The 19,708-nt window shown below is 40.2% G+C and overlaps 1 protein-coding gene across 2 annotated transcripts in view; it reads right to left on the reverse strand.

The window, feature by feature from the left end:
• The window catches only part of DPYS (dihydropyrimidinase), an 87,434-nt gene that overhangs the window by 36,958 nt on the left and 30,768 nt on the right, over positions 1 to 19,708 (reverse strand). For both annotated transcript variants that reach the window (XR_004435230.1, XM_033202551.1), the window contains exons 5-7: positions 12,256 to 12,412; positions 10,670 to 10,811; positions 6,936 to 7,078 (exon numbers count right to left, since the gene is read on the reverse strand). Coding sequence is in view for 1 of the 2 variants with exons in the window: in XM_033202551.1 (XP_033058442.1) it covers positions 6,936 to 7,078; positions 10,670 to 10,811; positions 12,256 to 12,412 (442 nt within the window). In the remaining variant the exon portion in view is untranslated. The remainder of the gene's footprint in view (positions 1 to 6,935; positions 7,079 to 10,669; positions 10,812 to 12,255; positions 12,413 to 19,708) is intronic.

Consider the following 19,708-nt stretch of genomic DNA (forward strand, 5'->3'; position numbering starts at 1 on the left):
CACTGAATATAAAGTTAAATTCATTTATCTCCATCTTCAATGAGAAAGGGAAGGAAATTAAGCAGGAAAGATGGCACAATGCCTTCAAGAATGGTGTATTCAAGGTCAAAGCCTGCCATAATTGAGTTAAAAAATAATAAATGAAAACATGTCTGCTCTGCAGAATACGGTCCAGCTAGAAGTCTTCATTAAATGTTCCAGTACACACAACGTGTTAGCTGTGTGTTTGTGTGCTTGAGATTCTGTGAGATACCCTGTAGCTCATAAATACTGAAAAGGGACAGTTACCATAGTAACTAAGTGCTATTTAATGAATACCAAAGAACTGAAGCTCCGAGGATAGTTTTAAATTGCCAGAACATGAGTTACTGCTGCAGCTATGGGCTTGCAAGTAACTGACATGCCACTTTCTCTAATAAGATTTTTAACAAGTTGGCCAATTTGGCTGATCTCTGTCTTGACTACATGACACCACAAGATTCTGTTTTAACATCACATGAAAAGCATGTTCCTGATTTCTTCCCCGACTCCAAGTACCAAGATCTTCTACAGAAATGGGTCAAACATTCAGAAACTGAAAACGTCCTTAAATTTGAAGATTTGACCCAAGTAGTGAAGCAGTAGGACACATACTTCCATCATAAGCAATAGACACCAGCTCAATGAGCCGTCAAGCTGAATACAGCAGGCCCTTTTATTTCTGAAAAAGGTGAATGCTCCCTTTACACTAAATGCAGTTTGTTCTTTATTGTGCAATGACACAGAAGAGCTATTGCAGTTGATTTTTGCAGGAACTTTTTTACAGGCTAGTGACGTCTTAGGTAATCTTTCATCAGGATGTCCAAACCTTCCCTACTACGCCCACTCCCAATTCTCTCTCGCCATCCATCACCATATGTCAAATTCCTCACCTTGGAATCATCTCGCTTTTTACAGATTTAAAAGGAAAAAATAAGCATGGCTGCCCTGCTTTTCTTCCCACTGGTCTCCCCTGGTAACTTTAACGTAGTCCATTTTTAAGGCTACAGATTGTGTGGCAAGCACACTTACGTCTACATGCCATTAATAAGTAACAAGAATTTTAAAAACGAAAACATCTGTGTACCATGAAGCCAAAAATCATTAGCAAATGCATCCGTTCTCCAGGGGCTGGCTTGTTCTTGCATAACCAGCAGCTCGAATGGCCTGGTTGGAGCCAGCCGAGCTCAGTGTGGGCTGTGGGCGCCCCCTTCAGCATCTAGGGTACAATGCATGTTGCTTTCCTGTTAGATACTAACGAGTCGGCTGGGCAATTATTTTTGCTAAAACCGTTTGAGGAAATTTTGTAGGAAAATTTGGGCCAATATCTAATGGTGTGGTGAGACAAAAAGCCGGCACATTACCAGCCTGCATTTAATGTTAAAATCAGGCAGGTAAAATTTAAAAGGGAGGCCTTTATTACAAGAAGAAGAAAAAAACCCCTATAGATATATTCATTTATTCATTTGATTAAATAACACTTCTCTACAAGGTGAACTCTATTTAAAATTGCCTCTGTCTGTGATAAACACAGTTGAAAGTGGAGACAGCCACAACCTCTTCACCTTCTCATTTCCTTCTACAGCCTGAACCTGTTCTCTCTGTGGTGCAATCCCCAGCCTTAACTGCTTCCTCCTGGAACCCCCTATCAATGCTTTGGTTTATCTGACCTCCATGTTTAGTCTTGAGTCACAGAGCCACGTTATCTACTCACCTCTCTCGTATGATTTCATGTCGATGACTGCTCTAACTCCACAAGGATCTTTCTTCTTTGAATTTCTAAGGCATCTTGTTTCTGCCTCTCGTGTGATATTCTTAACCCATCCCTTCTTAGGCTGAGAATATTTGACTTTACATCTCCTCTCCTCTCCTAGACTGTCAGCTTCTTAAAGGCAGGGCGTAGCTGTTGTATAAGCTTGACCCTCAGCCTGCAGCTTGCCGAGGTGCTCCTGTGCAGAGTGAATTTGTGAATGAAGGAGCACACAAAGGTAACTCTTTTGACTTCATTTCTTCTAAGAGCTCTGCTTAACAAACTCATTGCTCCCAATCTAAAAAATGAAGGGGCACTTAGAGAAAATAAGACCAGTGAGACAGTTCTTCCTCCTCTCCTTGGTAAATCTTTTCTACTTAAATTCATCTTTATCCATTCATTCTTCCAACACAGTCATGTATTGATCACATGCAGTAAGTAAAAAGCATGAAATGGGAAGATGCTATTCTTACTTTTCCTCTCACCATAGCCGGTGCTGAATAAAATCTTTCTAACTTTCCTTTATGCTATTTCTTAGTCCCGCCAATGTTCCAGGCAGTGTGGAAGACTGCATCCTTCTCATTCACCTGTTCAACATTTATTGTGCTTCTTCTCTATGCTGAACCGAGCTAGGCCTACGTCATATAGGATCAATTAAAACAAAAATCGAGAGCATAACTCCTCACTCCTTAAGTATGGACTGTACATGGTGACTCCCTTCCAGAAAATAGAACATGGAAAGGGGTGGGGAAAACAGCTGTATGGTGGAGAAACCTGGAAAATACCACCTCAGCCAGTTCATCCAGGTAAACACCAGTAGTGGTAAGTCGTGCTCACAGTATGTCTTTTAATACAATGTGATGACAATGGTTCTTTACTTCTGTGATCTTCCTCCCCCAAACCCACAACCAGAGGCTTATAATGAGAAAAACATCAGGAAAATCACAACAGAGGCCATTCTACAAAATACCTGATCGATATTCCTCAAAACTGTCAAGGTCATCAAAAACAAAGTAAGAGAAATTGTCACAAGTCAGGGGAGCCTAAGGACACATGACCACTAAATGCAGTATTGGATCCCGGAAGGGGAAAAAGGCAAAAACTAAGGAAATATGATAAAGTATGGATTCTAGTTAATAATAACATATCAGTATTGGTTCATTAATTGTGACAAGTGTACCATACTAATGTAAGATAATAATAGTGGCAACCAGCTATGGGGTACATAGGAACTGTCTTGTACTATCTTTGCAACTTTTCTGTAAATCTAAAATATTCTAAAATAAAACATTTATTTTAAAAAATGGAACTAGACCTCAAGAATATTAATGAGAAAGAAAAGGAAGACAGATTGTGGTACAGGATTGTAAGTGGGTTTGCGGGATTCAGTAGAACTCAGGCTGCAAGGTGAGAAGAGGCAGACGGTGACGATGGTAGGGGTAGTGTCTAAGGACAGTGGAAAGCTATGGATGATTCATGGACAGTTAGAAAAGTCTAAAAATATTATTGCACTTCAGAAAGGTCCTAGTTGAGGTCATCAGCATAAATTTTGGTCGGGAACAGTCAGCCTAGATGAGCAACTTTCTCATAACAACCAGGCCAAGAATAGAGAAAGCTGGTGCTATGATCGACCCAGATAAGGGCTCAGCATGCAGTTTCTGCAACAATCTCTCTCCCTTAACGTGAATGACAACAAACGTGTTTTCTCCTTGAATTCTTCCAGATTCATTACTCTATGAAGCCTCCTCTTCAACAGCCCCCTTGTCTCCTTTTTCCCACATTCTGCAATTGAAAAAAATGAATAATGATAGTGCAAAACTATTCTGATGATGGTTTAGAGGAAAATGTTAAAGGATTAAAGAAGCAAGATATAGAATAAGTCAAATATGTCAAAGAAATCCAAAGGAGGCTCAATCAATTCAATATACCCTGAGATTTTTCCACTTTTCAAAAAAACAATAAAACAAGAAAAGAAAAACAAAAAGGTCACCAGCTTTTTAAAAGGATCTGGAGTCAGAGAAATAGAACCCCATGGTTCATCTGCCTTCCGATCACCACAGGCAAAATAGCTGAGAACACCTAAAAATGAAAATGTCCTGCAAAGAATGAAACTAATCAAACTAGAGAAATAGAAAATAACCATAATAATACATATCTTGTCTTTGTGTAACATGTTCTTAGTTGACAAAGCATTTTCACATGTATCTCATGTGATTCTAACCAAAACTTTATGAGGTAGGCATAACAGTTCTCAGTGATCCCATTTTACACATGAGAGAGTGGATTTTCAGAGACTTTCAATGGCCTTTGATGGGTCTGGGATCAGAACCTACACATTAGGCTCTGGGGCTATGCTGGTTTTCCTTATGTCTGGCACCGAGGTGTACACAATCAGCACATACAGATAAAGAAGCTTCATGCTAGTAAGATAATGCAGAATATGTATCTTCCTCCCAAAAGACACATCTACAAAAACATTAATATTTAATTTTCTGTTATTATTGTGATAAATATATTTGATCATTAATGTGATAAATAATGTCCTTCATAAAGTGAAGGATGGAAATCATACAAAAAATGTGAAAGAACTTACAAGAGAAAGTGATGGAAAGAAATGTAAAAACATAGAAGCTTTTTAGTTTGACCTTAAGTTAGTTATTCTTAGACTAGAAATGAGGGAAATTAAGCAGGTAATATATATAGATCTTTAAAAAAAAAATCTACACATCTGGATCATTATGTGCTATTCTGAAACAACTGAATAGGAAAAGAAGGGTAAGACAATGTTATAGAAATCAGTAGCAAAACTTGTGAGAAAGCGGTCTAAATTTATATAGTCTAAAAACATGACTCAAAGAGACATAATTGCAGCCTATAAATATCCTCCAAGCAGCAATATGTGGTAAATAAAGTGAATTATTCACAACCTTGGGTTCCGGTCATCTCTCTTTGTCCAGTTGTCTAGAGAAGACAGTGCTCTACCCCTGAGCTGGTGTCATCCCTAGAAATTAAAACGGCAGACGAGGGCTCGCCAGGCTGGGCCCTGTTGGAGATACTCAGGTGGAGGATTCAAAAGAAGAAGCACATCGAATGGCCTCCTGAGATTCTCCATATTATTAAGAATTAGACTGGAGAGTCTCACCACACAATAAAGTGTTTTCATTTTTTCCCTCATCTTTGATAAAGGATGACAGAGAATGAAATCAAATCCAAAAATGCTTTTAGTTATTGGCCCACCTGATTGGAAGACAAAATGGAATATGAAAAATCAAGAACATTATAAAGTGCTCTGCTTTGCTATCAGCAGACAGCATGGTACTGAATCTCATGAAAAATCATCCAAGTTTATGAAGTCAAAGTCACTAGGTCAGGGTTCTCATAGCAAACCTGTCACTTACGCTGTTGCACAGCTCCAGTTTTCTCATTGTCATAAGGTAATCAGTAGTTGTCTCTCCTGGTAAAATCACATTTAAGACACCAAAACATTTTAAAAACCCACTGAGAGCTGTGACGTACAGATTATTACTGATGATTAACATTAGTATGATGTTCCCCGATGTTATGCTTCAAAAACATAATTTTTCACAAATATTTCTTTCACAGAATAGTTTTCTCCCTTTTGAAAATTTCTAGGTTTTCAGATTAAAGCTCACGATCTCCTTAAGCCACAAGTTATTTCAAAAGTCTGCCTGATCCCAGCCCTTGAAGCCGCCTAAATGGTTTGAATTACAGCCAAGATGGCCCTGGGCAGGCCCCTGCTGGGTGTACAGCAGCCCTCTGTAGAGTGATATTATAAATATCAGGAGTTCTCTAAACACAGCATGCTCATTTCAGCCACAGAGCAATCAAAATCCAAGCAATTTTTTTTCCATTGCCTTTCCAAGCACAATTTTTCTAGCCTTGTAGAGAAGCTGCCTACATTTGGTTTTGCTTGTCCTCATTTTGCATGTAATTATTTTGTATGCAACCAGATATTTAGTCCTTAAATGGGCAATAGTTCCTTATTAACATAAGAAAGACCTTGAACCATGTCTTGTTGTTATCTTAAGATATTTATGTAAATAAGATGTGTATACCACCCTTTAGGGTATTGCATGGATCTTAACCAGCGATGAGGTGATATGCTGAAGTGTTTAACTGAAGGCTGCTTGCTTGCTGTGACTACGGCCTGCCAGCCATGTGAACTGGTCTCTGAGTGGGAAGAGTGGGTGCCCAGAGAGTGTCAAGTGGAAAAAAAACAAGGATTTTCTGTAGGAATATCTGCGGCTTCTTTTTAGGCTTACAGTAATGGTACCCTACTGCTTCAAATGATCATCGTTTTCCCAAAGGTAACCCAGGAGCACTTCAATTGAAGCTGGGCCTTTGTGACAATATTAGCCCAAGAAACTGCAGACATTTTTTCTTACTACAATAAAAACCCTAATAGACTTTGAATAAATGCCTGTACAAGGAGGCAGAAGTCCATGCAAGCGCACATACATACAGACTATTAAAGCATTTAATGGGATTTTCTCCACTACAACTGCAATGTTTATGAAAAATACAAATCAGGCTGCAGGTGTTGCCTGTGCTAACGTCCTATAAGGAGACAATAACAGAGCTCCAGCCCCTGACTGCTTTCCTGAGTTGGTGGAATTTGCCAGACCTGCAATATTAACATAGAATTATGGAAATCGGAAACAAAAAGCTGGAATCTACTAGGAATGACAGGCTGAAGATGAACTCAACTGGAAAATTTGGCTAACTGAAAGTGACATCCTTTGTGCCGGAATTTTTCTATCTGAAAGCTTTAAAAAGGCTGTAATTATTTTGAGTTTTCAATTCAACCCTTTTCAAACTAAGCCTTTTATTTCCTTCGTCACTCTGTACCTTTCTTCTATGTGAACTCGGGCTTTTGCCAGGCACTGAAGTGGTAAATGCATATTGGTTTTATATACAGATCCATTGTCAGAGAATGCAACACAATTTCTGCATCCTCTATGCCAAGAAAAACAAAGGAATATTTGCACATCAAAACCTTTATCTTGTGTACAGGCTCAAAATACCTGAGCACAGCTAAAGAAGTCATCTAAGGAGAAATGGCTGATTAATGCCAAAGCATTATTTCTTTGCAAGTTAGTGCATTTTGTCCACGATGAAGCCAAGAAATACAAGAACTTAGACTTACCTTGTGGCTTTTGGGTCCCAAATAACAATGTCAGCATCTGATCCTACAGCTATTCTTCCTTTTCTTGGATAGAGGTTAAAGATTTTGGCTGCATTTGTGCTGGTAACTGCCACAAATCTGTTTTCATCCATTTTACCACTGTGCTGTAAAGCAATTCAAAGAATCATTCTAATGATCAAATACTAAAAAGTATCCTATCAATAAAATGACAAGACATGCATCTCTTAAACAAACAGAACAGCACCTAATTTCTTATATTGTGGAGCATCTGAGGATGCTGATAAGTATTAAACAGTCATAATGCTAATGATGGAGATGATGGGGTAACATATGGAAGCCTGAAGATGACTTTTCAAAAACCCCACTAATTAGCATCCATACTAATTCTTCCCATTCATCCTAGAATCACAAAAATTGGTATAGTTGACAGCTAGATTTTGGTAATGGTATTTCCGATTCTCATTTAAAGTTTGACAATACCACATTTATGATCTGGCTTATTTATTACAGACCTAAGATTTATGAGATAATCATGTAGACATTAGATAGAATATTGTAGAGTGAGAATAGGTGCCAATTTTTTTTTTTTTTTTTTTTTTTTGAGACAGAATTTCACTGTCATTGCCCAGGCTGGAGTGCAATGGTGCGATCTTGGCTCACTGCAACCTCCATCTCCCAGGTTCAAGTGATTCTCCTGCCTCAGCCTCCCAAGTCGCTGGGATTACAGTCATGCGCCACCACACCTGGCTAATTTTTTGTATTTAGTAGAGATGGGTTCCACCATGTTGGCCAGGCTGGTCTCCAACTCCTGACCACAGATGATCCACCCTCCTTGGCCTCCCAAAGTGTTGGGATTACAGGCATGAGCCACCGCACCTGGCTGACAACATTTTTAAATCAGTTGGCAATGCTTTTATTATTTTTTAAAGAATATTATAGAGTGAGGATAGGGGCCAACACTTCTGAATCAGGTGACAATCCTTTTTTTTTATTTTTTGTTTTGAGACATAGTCTCACTCTGTTGCGCAGGCTGGAATGCAGTGGCGTGATCATGGCTCACTGCAGCTTTAACCTCCCTTGGCTTAGGTGATCCTCCCCCTTCTGCCTCCCAAGCATTAGGTTGGTGCAAAAGTAATCGCAGTTTAGCCATCAATTTTAACGGCAAAAACTGCAATTACTTTTGCACCAACCTAATAGCTGGGACTACATGGTATGGTATGCCTCACCATGCCTGGCTAATTTTTTGTAGAGATGGGGTTTCACCATGTTGCCCAGGCTGATCTGGAACTGTAATCCTAACACTTCAGGAGGCCAAGGCAATCCACCTGCCTTAGCCTCCCCAAAGTGTTGGGATTACAGGCATAAGCCACCACACCCAGATGCAATCCTTTTGAAAAGATAAAAAATCAACTCAAGAGGTTCAATTTTATGCAATTGAAGTTTTGCATGAACCAACAATTATGGATAGTCTATTGCAAGAGATTTTAATATGGACAGAATTCAGAGGGATGTGGCTCCTCTAGAATAAAATTTAAAAGTGTTAGAGGTTTATCCCTATTTACATGGTAAGAGGGTACTTAAGGTTTATTTAATTACCAAAGAGTGCTTGCCTTAAAAATCACTAAGAACCATGCCCTGAAAGTAATATTTCCATAAGTAAACCATATTAATGTTTCATAAAATGACATGGTTTTCTATATGTTATGAAGAACTATTCAGTCACTGTAAAGCCATTTATATACCAGGGAACTATATGGATGATGAAAATCTGCTATAATAAAGATATTCATTGTAATAACAGAAGTTCAAGTGGAAGTTTGAACTGTTATCAAGAAAATCTGAGTGAAGAGAAGTCATCGGGGATGGTTAGAGTTGGGGTGGAGGAAGAGGGGGTGAGGAAAATAATCACCAGAAGATGGGGCTATAGAGACATTTTGAAGATCTAATTGTAAGTTAATGATTCAACTATCATCCAATAAGTAATGGAGACAAGTAAAGGGTTTTTAAGAGAACAATAGCACAAACAGAACTGTATTTTTGAATGAGAACTCCCATTCGAAACCTATCCTCCCTCTATAATACTGTAAAAATAATAATAAAAGCATTGTCAGCTGTTCTCAGTACAGAACAAGAGTTCTTGTACTGGAGTAAAGAATACATTGTAGCAAGTGAGACCCTAGAGACGGGGACCAGCTGTGAGATTACTGCAAAGGTCCAAACAAAATATGAGCCTCCAACTAGAATGGCAGCAATGAAGAAAGAAATAAGGAGGCACTTTGGAAATAAAATTGACAAGACTTGGTGAATAATTCATTAGAGTTACAAGTAGGTGGTATGTGTAGGGTAAAGGCAATTGAAGAGGATTCTGAAGTGTGAGATGTAATTAATGTGTCATTTGAGGGAGGCATCCTAGGAGATGGGTGAGAAGGCCATGACACTAGGGACCAGAAGTCTAACCAGGCAAGTGCCCTCTGCTGGTCTTCACAGCTCCACATGTCAACTGGCTGGACAAGTTAACACACAGACATTTAGTCATGTGATTCTTCTCCATCCTTAGGGAGAAATTTTCTAGTCATGAGCATTTACATTTTGTTTCCACACTTTAAATTATTACTTTTGTGACTTCATACAGCAATTTAAAAAATATGATATCCAAGGGTTCTTTAAGAAGTGACATCAGGCTGGGCATGGTGGCTCACGCCTGTCAATCCCAACACTTTGGGAGGCCGAAGCGGGTGGATCACTTGAGGTCAGGAATTTGAAACCAGCCTGGCCAACACGGTGAAACCCCCTCTCTATTAAAAATACAAAAATGTGCCAGTCATGGTGGCACACATCTGTAATCCCAGCTACTTGGGAGGCTGAGGCAGGAGAATCACTTGAACCTGGGAGTCAGAGGTTACAGTGAGCTGAGAACACACCACTGCACTCCAGCCTGGCAACAGAGTGAGACTCCGTCAAAAAAAAAAACTGACACCAACAAAGATTTCATGACAAGGAAGTATAAGCATAATGAATACCTTTCATGTATTTGTGTGTGTGTGTGTGTATGATGGAGTCTCGCTCTGTTGCCCCAGGTTGAAGCACAATGGTGCCATCTTGACTCAGTGCAACCTCTGCCTCACGAATTCAAGCGATTCTCCTGTCTCAGCCTCCTGAGTAGCTGGGATTACAGGCACGTGCCACCATGCCCGGCTAACTTTTGTGTTTTTAGTAGAGACGGGGTTTCACCATGTTAGCCAGGTTGGTCTTGAACTCCTGACCTCAAGTGATCCACAAGCCTTGGCCTCCCAAAGTGTTGGGATTACAGGCGTGAGCCACTGCACCCAGCCCCTTCGTGTATTTTTTTTATCATTTCAAGTATTTGTGCCAATGACACATGAGGCATTGGAATTCAAGAGCATGAGAAATCAAGCAGAAGGGCTATGCCTTTTCAAAGAATTCAAGAATAACCCTCTTTGTATGCAATCTTAATTCATCCCCTAATGTCTCTGCAAAATGGTGCGATGCATCCTCTAAACTAAAATAAACTATGCAGAGAAGATTATTTCTTTGCTGATGCTATACTGAGGGATGGAATGGTGGCGGAGGTGATAGTACTGCATTCCTCGTATCCTCCCTAGTAAAAACAATCAAAAAGTTTGTCTATGAAAATTTGTGCCACTCTGGTCCTCAAATGGGCAGGAGCCTGGCTGAAGAACTAGGCAAACCAAGGCTGGAAATTTTGAACTCACCACGCCTTTTTCCCATATTACTGACATCCGATCTTCGACACCATTCACCCCATTGGGGATCTTGTTAAAATCATCCTTCCCAAGAGCTTTCTGGCAGGTGTTGAAAGTGCAGTTATCAGTCCCTGTTGTGGTTAGATCATCACTGTAAAAGAAAAAACCACGAGAGTGATGGGGTGAGTATACAGAACACGTTAGGAGTAAACTGCCATAACCTTTCCTAATCTCCTGGCTCCCTTCTCAATTGAAGTCAGAAAAATGCAATGGAGAATGAGCAGTTTTTTCAAGAACATATTTCATCCGTCTCCTGTCTCTATTCTAGGAAGCACCTTCAGAGGACACACTGATAGGAAGCATGGTGCAAGACGGGTTAGGAAACCTGCCTTCTAAGCTCAGCTCCGTCACTTACTAGCTCTGTGATATGAGCTTGTCTGAGACTCTATTTCTCATCTAGAAATGAATAGTTATATGTATTTGATGAAGATAACTTCAGAATCACCAGCAAATATGTAAGAGAAAACTCCTTAAGAGCAGAATATTCCACAAAGACATCACCATGGTGATCCTCATGAATGGAGGGCAGGTCCTCTGGGGCAGTTCCGAGCCACACGGCCCACTGGAATGAACAGAGGGTGAGATTGGCTGAGGATGCTGATATTACCAGGGACAGGAATCCTGCTTTGACTCGTGAGTAATCTTGCAGATGTTGAATCATGAAGGAGGAAGGAAGCTGTAAAGAACGGGTAAGTGAACTCTTGTAAGGTCTGTCATGAAAAACTCTTAGCTTGAGACTGAGTATCTGTGAATGGGGAGTGTCGGGATGTCCATGAATGGTAGAATTTTCTTTTTTCTTTTCTTTCTTTTTCTTTTTTCCTTTTTTTTTTTGAGACAGTCTTGCTGTGTCACCCAGGTTGGAGTGCAGTGGCACTATCTCTGCTCACTGCAACCTCTGCCTCCTAGGTTCAAGTGATTCTCATGCCTCAGCCTTCCAAGTAACTGGGATTACAGCCATGAGCCACCATGCCTGGCCAATTTTTGTATTTTTAGTAGAGACCAGGATTTGCCATGTTCACCAGGCTGATCTCAAACTCCTGGCCTCATGTGATCCACCCACCTCAGCCTCCCAAAGTGCTGGGATTACAGGCATGAGCCACTGCATCTGGCCCAAGAATGGTAGAATTTTCAAGAAAAATGATCATATCTTCCCAGAAAGTAACAGGGTTACCTACACAACAACTTAGTTCCCAGATTATATCAGCATAGAAAAACATTCAACAATATTCTGATAAAAAGTAAAGCGTAACGAAGAGCCCTGGGTTTGGGCAACAAGAGATGAAAAAAGTCAGAAAAGAGTAAAGTTTCAGTGAAAATGATCTGATTTCTGTGAGTCTAGGAAAGGCTTTAGCAACATATCATAGCATAACTAAGTCGATGTTTTTTGCTCTGCAGGTGAGGGTACCCAGGGCCTGTCAGGTCAAGTAGAAGAGAATACTGGGAGGTTAATGGAGGGTCCAGACGGGAGGACGAGCTCCCCTCCACCCAAACCTTCTTTTGGCAATACACTTCCCAGTCGTCTGCAAAATGATTACTTAGCCAGTAGATTCATAAGGAAGTCGGGTGTTGAGGGGTCTGGTCGCAAAGGTGGACTCATGACGTGGTGGGCGGCATGGTGCCATTCTTTATTCCAGTAGTGTGTGCCATCTGTGCCAAGACTGGCCGCTATGGGTTCGCCATAGACCACCTTCCCTGAAAGATTAAAAGAAGCATTCATCACTTTAATTTATTCTTAAGAGGGCCATATGACAAACACATAAATACTAATCTTTTCTGCCCTAGCAGAGGGTAATATCTACAGTTTAGCAGAATCCCAAACTATAATTTACTTTTGTGGACAGAATTTAAAAATCCATGATGAACATAAATATGAATGAGAAACTAACCTCTGTAAGTGTAAGCTATTCATATTTTAGATCCATTTTTACAGCCATACAACTTAGCAAAAGCTGGCCGGTACAAGAGCCATTCTAATGAAACCTTCTCCAAAACCCTACCAGATAAATGCTGTTGTTATCTCCATTAAAGGATGAGAATGAAGCTATGGAGTAATAACTTCTCCACTCCATACATACACTCCACTTACATACACTCCATGTGGTGTGGAGAAGGTAGAATTTGAACCCAGGCATATTGACTCCAGTGGTCCTAACTTTTATGCTTTATTACCCTGATGACAGATAATTATTAGTTAGGTCATATGGAATTCAACCACAGCATATTTCTGCTGCAAATCAATTGATAATCTTTTCATGCCCTTGAAAAAAACAACTCCTCAAAAAACTTGTATTAAGTGAAAGAACACTCAGATAATAAAGTCTTAGCCAGAAATGCATATTTTAAAAATCATGCAAATGAGGCCATCAAAAAAAGCGTACAATATTAGAAAAGTTATTAGTGCATAGTGAATTTGAATTTAAAATCAATCAGAATCCTATCTCTGATTAGCATTTGTCAGAATAATAGGTCTGCTGGCATCAACTTGATCATATTCAGGCAATCATTAAGGAGAGTGCACAGGAGAGAGATGCTGGCATACCAAATTAGTTCACTCTGGTTCATCAGATGCTGAGTTTTAGTTAAAATCCTGATATATGACTGGAATTAACAGATTTCCTCAGAGAGTACTGACAGTAGATGGCCACCAGTTGCCTGAGTCATATCAAATTGGAACACAGCACCCTATTATTTCATAGATCCTTCTCCAAACTAGCCATCTTCCACTAGCTAGGTTAGGAATTTGGAAAACCATGAAAGCAAGGCTTACTAAAGCCTAAGAACTTCAATTCTTAAGTAACCAATTATCAATAAAAGTTATCTCCCAGGGACTTAGCCATGGCTAAGTTACTTTGCTTCCGTGACGTACCCTACTAGATGAATCCCGTCCCCATTTGGATTTTTACTGCCCTATCCCCAGAAAAGGAGAAACACCATTAGCAATTCTTTCTAAATATAGAATAAGCAGCAATCGTTTTCAGTGAATGAAGAGGTAATGTACTATCTACGGGAGAACTGGGAAGATGGACAAGATATTTTATTTGCAAATATGAAGAGACCTTCCTATTCCAAGGGAATGTCTTACAGATGCTTGGACAAGGAAAACTCAGAGACTTGATCTGCAGTCACTTTACAAGTTGCTGACTGAAGATTTTCCATGGTGCTTTATCATCGAGGAAAGATCCTTATCACATGTTCTATCCAATCACTTGGCCCATCAAGGTGATATGGGAATATGGTTCCAAAAGTCCTACGATTTTAACAGCACTCAGGAAAAATTAAAAGTGTCAGCATCTACCGGGAGTCTGCCAGGACTGTTTTGAAACCAGATGACAGGTAATTTCCTTGGAAGGGCTTAGCTCCTTCAAAATGTGACAGGCCACTTTAGTATATACAGCAAGCTCTTTGTTAACTGGGCTATTTTCTACTTTCTCCCCATTTAGTATCTGTTAATATCCAAAATAAAATTTAAAAAGTGAAAATTCCTAACTGCATATTCTCTCTATTTTCTATTTCATTATTCCTACGGCATTTTCAAAGGACTAAAAGGGGGAAGGAAAATAGGAGGCCTGGATAATCCATAAATTGGATAATCAAACTGGATAATTCAGCATAATTATGGGTTCTGTTAGATTTGGGCTAAAAATAAAATAACAATAAAAATAGCTAACACATGCATACCATTCTATAGTTTGCAAGGCTCCCAAATACAATCTCATTTGACCTTCATAGTTGCCTTCATGCTGGTTTGACAGATGAAGAAATTGATGCTCAATGAGATTAATGTGCCCAGCACACACTGGCAGTAAGTGGTACAGCCAGAATTAGAGTCATAGTATTATAATATCATATCATATGCACTATGTTACTAGGAAAAGTGCCATTTTCTATTTCTTGGGAAAGAGCATGTATTTCTAAATATTTAAGTCAACCATAGGCTATTTATGGATGTGGCTGAGCATTTTTCCAATTTCACTTACTGGTTTCATTTACTACACTTAGTTGGTTGGCAGTGAAGAGTGCTCTATCTGTCTTGAGCCTGGTACTATCCTGATTACATTCACAACTGGAGGGTTTCAACAACTCTTAGGAGATAGGAACATCTTCATCGTTAATCTCCTCCCACTGTCTTAGCAAGCTTCACATTAGGTTGTATCTTGTCTACCCATAGATGTTCTCTGCTTAGTTCTCCATTTTTTGGCTCAAACCCAAACAAAGAAAAGCCTCTGCCCTTTATGATGCAACCTCCCACTTAAAGGAGTTTCACCATTTGAGAAATATTCAAGATTTCCCAGTAATGAGCAGGTCAAACCAATCCAAACTCTCCACTGACCAGATGACCCATTTATTAGATGACGGTGTTAGAGCAGACGTTAACACCTTGTCTGGATCTGCAAGTAACGCTTCATATTGAGTCCTGAGATCTGCTAGAGAAGGCTGAAAGATGCAGAGAAAAAGCATAGGCATCCAGGAGCAAACGCCCTGGCCACTAACTAGGAGGCCAAACATATTTACAGAAATCAGTCTTCCTAGCCAAAAGGATAGAGCCAAACTTTCCTGGACTTTATTTTGATTCTAAACATTACATTTACAAAGGAAGAACAGAATTGAGAAGGAAAATACATAGAAGCAGCTTGGTAGAATGGATCATACAGATTTAGGTTCAAATCCTGCTTTTGCTACTTTTTAGCTAGTGACATTGTACGAGGTAAGTCATTGCTCTTAGTCTGTTTTTCTCATCTGTGAAATGGGATCACAATGTCCCTCTAGTGTGGCAATTTTGTGAATGTCAAATAAATTAATGTTTATGAAAGTACCCAGAATCTTCCGGGGACCCTGGAGACATTCCATGTTATGGGCTGAATTGTGTCCTCTGTGCAAATCCACATGTTGAAGTCCTAATCCCTGGTACCTCAGAATGTAACTGTATTTGGAAAAAGGATCTTTATGGAGGTAGTAAACTTAAAGTGAGGTCATTGGGGTGGGCCCTAATTCAATAAGACTGTGGTTCTTTTTTTTTTTTTTTTTTTTGAGACGGAGTCTCGCTCTGTCACCCGGGCTGGAGTGCAGTGGCCGGATCTCAGCTCACTGCAAGCTCCGCCTCCCAGGTTTACGCCATTCTCCTGCCTCAGCCTCCCGAGTAGCTGGGACTACAGGTGCCCGCCACCTCGCCTGGCTAGTTTTTTGTATTTTTTAGTAGAGACGGGGTTTCACCGTGTTAGCCAGGATGGTCTCCATCTCCTGACCTCATGATCCGCCCGTCTCGGCCTCCCACAGTGCAAGGATTACAGGCAAGACTGTGGTTCTTATCTGAAGAGGAAATTTGGACACATGTAGGGGAAGGTAACGTGAAGACACAGGAAGAAGATGGCCATCTACAAGCCAAGGAGAAAAGCCTGGAACATATCCTTCCTCCACAGCTCTCAGAAGAAGCCAACCCTGCTCAACCCTGTTGTCACCTTGGTTTTGGACTTCAATATTCCAGAACTGTGAGAAAATAAATTCCCGTTGTTTAAGCAGCCCAGTCTGTAACACTTGGTTACAACAGCCATAGAAAACTCATACACTCCACAAATGTTAGTTTCCTGATAGCCACACAATTCTATTTTTTTAATGGCCAGCTTTTAACTGCTATGCAATTTGATGTAATGTAAATCATCTTGTTCTAAATTTAAAGGACAATGGAGTGTTCTGATGTTCATATGCAAGAAAGAAGAAAGGCAGCCTGGCCAACATGGTGAAACCTTATCTCTACTAAAAATACAAAAAATTATCCAGGTATGGTGGTGCACGCCTATAGTCCCAGCTACTTGGGAGGCTGAGGCATGAGAATCACTTGAACCCAAAAGGTAGAGGTTGCAGTGAGCCAAGGTCATGCCACTGAACTCCAGCCTGGGCAACAGAGTGAGACTCTTTTCCAAAAAAAAAAAAAAGAGAAGAAAGGAAACTTGAGACTCAAAATCACCTTGACCCACTGGCACACTGATTCTGCCTATAGCACTAGTGCCTAAGCATCAGTTCATTGCACACGAGTAAATGAAACTTGGTGTATTCTTGTTCAACACTGCCAAGCAGCACTCAGCGTGACAGCTTGGGAAGAGAGGGGCCACTGTGTGGATTTTTCGCCCCATGTTTTAAAACACAAGAAGAATATATGGGAGTTTACATAAGGAGTTTACATAAAATGGAAAATAGGAATACCAAAGCCTCTGTTGACAAAAAGAATCAAACTTTGTAAAATACTTGAAAAGATTTATTCTAAGGCAAACATGAGTAACCAATGGCCTATGACACAGCCCTCAGGAGATCCTGAGAACATGTGCCCAAGGTGGCTGGGACACAGTCTAGTTTTATACATTTTAAGGAGACATGAGACATCAATCAAATACATGTAAGCATACATTGTTCTGGTCCAGAAAGGCAGGGTAGCTCAAAGTGGGGGCTTCCTGGTTATAGGTAGATGTAAAAATTTTCTGATTGTCAATTGGTTGAAAAAGTTATTATCAATAGAAAGAAATGTTTGGATTGTGATAAGGGGCTGTGGAGACCAAAGTTTTATCATGCACATGAAGCCTCCAGGTAGCAGGCTTCGGAGAGAACAGATTGTAAATAGTTTTTATTAGACTTAAGGTCTGTGTTGATGTTAAATGCTGGTCAGCTTTTCCTGAATTCCAAAAGGGAGGAGGACATAATGAGGCATGTCCAACCCTCCCTTCCCGGCATGTCCTGAACCAGTTTTTCAGGTTGACTTTGAAACACCCTGACTGAGAGGAGAGGTCCATTCAGATGGTTAAGGGGTCTTAGAATTTTATTTTTGGTTTATACCTCTCTGCAAGAGAACTTTTTATTTTACAAAGATACACCTATTAAGTAAAACTTTCTATTATAAGCAAAACTAAAACCAAACGAAATCAAATCAAATAAACAACAATCAAATATACAAACACATTAAACAACCACAATCTAGCCCAGTTTACTATGAGCTGCTTGAGATCTGAAATTATCTTAATCATCTTAGCAAAGTTAATGCCTAGAGCACAGTACCTAGCATGCGCTCGGCATCCAAGAACTTTGTTGTTTATGAAAAACATAAAGAAAATATTTGTTAAGTTCAAATGAGCATCATATTTTTACCCTAACGACAGGAACATGGATATAAAATAGAGGTAAAGTTTATTAAGACAAGTTAAAACAAGTTTAACTGTAAACCAAAACAACAGCAAATCAGTGCATTGACAATTTCAGTCACAAATGGGAAACAAATAATGCCAGATACATAGCAAGTGGGGCATCAAGTTAAAGTGCTGTGAGAAATTGCCACCATTCTAAACAAATCACAGAAAGGTAGTGAATTCATGAGCCTACAGGTTCTACTGGGAAGTACGAAGGTGAAGTACACAAAGTACTTCCTAAAAAGCCATTAATGATCCCATATGCCAATACTGTGGCAGAAAAAGAACATGTATAGCTACTCAGACCAAAATTTAAAAAGGGTCTCTGAAGCCAGTGACACGCATTGACACACACATTCTTCGGACAAAAACTAGACTGTAGTGGGTGATAGAAGTCAGAGGCTGGCAGACTGGACTGTCCACATGAAACACAATGACAGCTTGTTTGTCCAACTTCACACTTGGGCTATGCAGCAAGGGAGACAAACTCTGCTTCTGGAAGAAAAGGATAATGCTTTAGGGAGAAACGCCTGATTCCCTTGCCTCATCTTTGCAAAAGCATCTTCTCACAAGAAGGGTGGATGAGAACTAACCTAGTCCTATTAGGTTGGTGCTAAAGTAACTGTGGTTTTTCCCATTGAAAGTAATGGCAAAAACTGCAACTACTTTTGCACCAGCCTAATAGTTACTCAAGTTGGACAAAAAAAAGACTTAACCATGAAATGGGTATTCTTTGCAAACTGTCAAAGGCGACACCACTTTCGATGGCTTGGACTTGAAAGTTTTCTTCTTTCTGTAACTTGCTTTTCACTTTTTATTGCAGAATGCTAAAAGAAAATATCAAGGCAAGAGCAAAAAGAAACCTCAGGCTTTGGATGCACTGAACATTCCCCACCTCTTCTTTCCCAGTTCACATAAAAATCCTGGTGAAGACAGACAAAAGGGAAAGAATCCTGAGCTGCACTGGGGTTGAAAGAAGAATCATGGTTGACCAGGGTTTTAGTAGATTTTAGGAATGTGGGAAGCAGATGGGATAGCAATAATTCATAAAGAAAAGTTAGGGGGAGTGACAGCTTGACCTGAAGGAGTAGAAGGAGTCAAGAAGAGCTTTCCTCCTGGAGCAGAAAGGGTAGTGAAGGGGAGGGGAGGAGGACGTCTGGGTCTCTCAACACTCACCCTCACCTCTGCTGGGAAATGAAGCTTCTTAGGTGGTGTTGATGCTAGATTGAGGTCCCCACACCTTAAACTGAAGCTGTCCAGTGACTATGTCCCATTTGCATTCACACAGAAAGTTCAGGAAACAGATATGCTTGGTGGAAGAGGAATTCCATGCCCACTCCCACACTGACCAACTGAACTGTCCTGTCGACATATGGACAGCCAAGGATGACCAGACTTTTGAAGAAAACACAAACAGCACATGCCCACACAAAAAGGAAGACCAGGAGTTTTAAAAACTGAAAAATTGGCCGGGCACAGTGGCTCACGCCTGTAATCCCAGCACTTTGGGAGGCAGAGGTGGGCGGATCACCTGAGGTGAGGAGTTAAAGACCAGCCTGGCCAACATGGTGAAACCCTGTCTCTACTAAAAATACAAAAATTAGCTGGGCATGGTAGTGGGCACCTGTAATCCTAGCTACTCGGGAGGCTGAGGCAGGAGAATCACTTGAACCTGGGAGGAGGAGGTTGCAGTGATCCCAGATCGTGCCAGCCTGGGCAACAGAGCGAGACTCCGTCTAAAAACAAAACAACAACAACAACAACAACAAAAAAAAAAAAAAACCCTGAAAAATTGAACTAGAAAGAAACAGAGTAACCC

This window comes from Trachypithecus francoisi, unplaced genomic scaffold, assembly GCF_009764315.1.
Source record: "Trachypithecus francoisi isolate TF-2019V2 unplaced genomic scaffold, Tfra_2.0 Lachesis_group7, whole genome shotgun sequence".
NCBI classification, from domain to species: Eukaryota; Metazoa; Chordata; class Mammalia; order Primates; family Cercopithecidae; genus Trachypithecus; species Trachypithecus francoisi.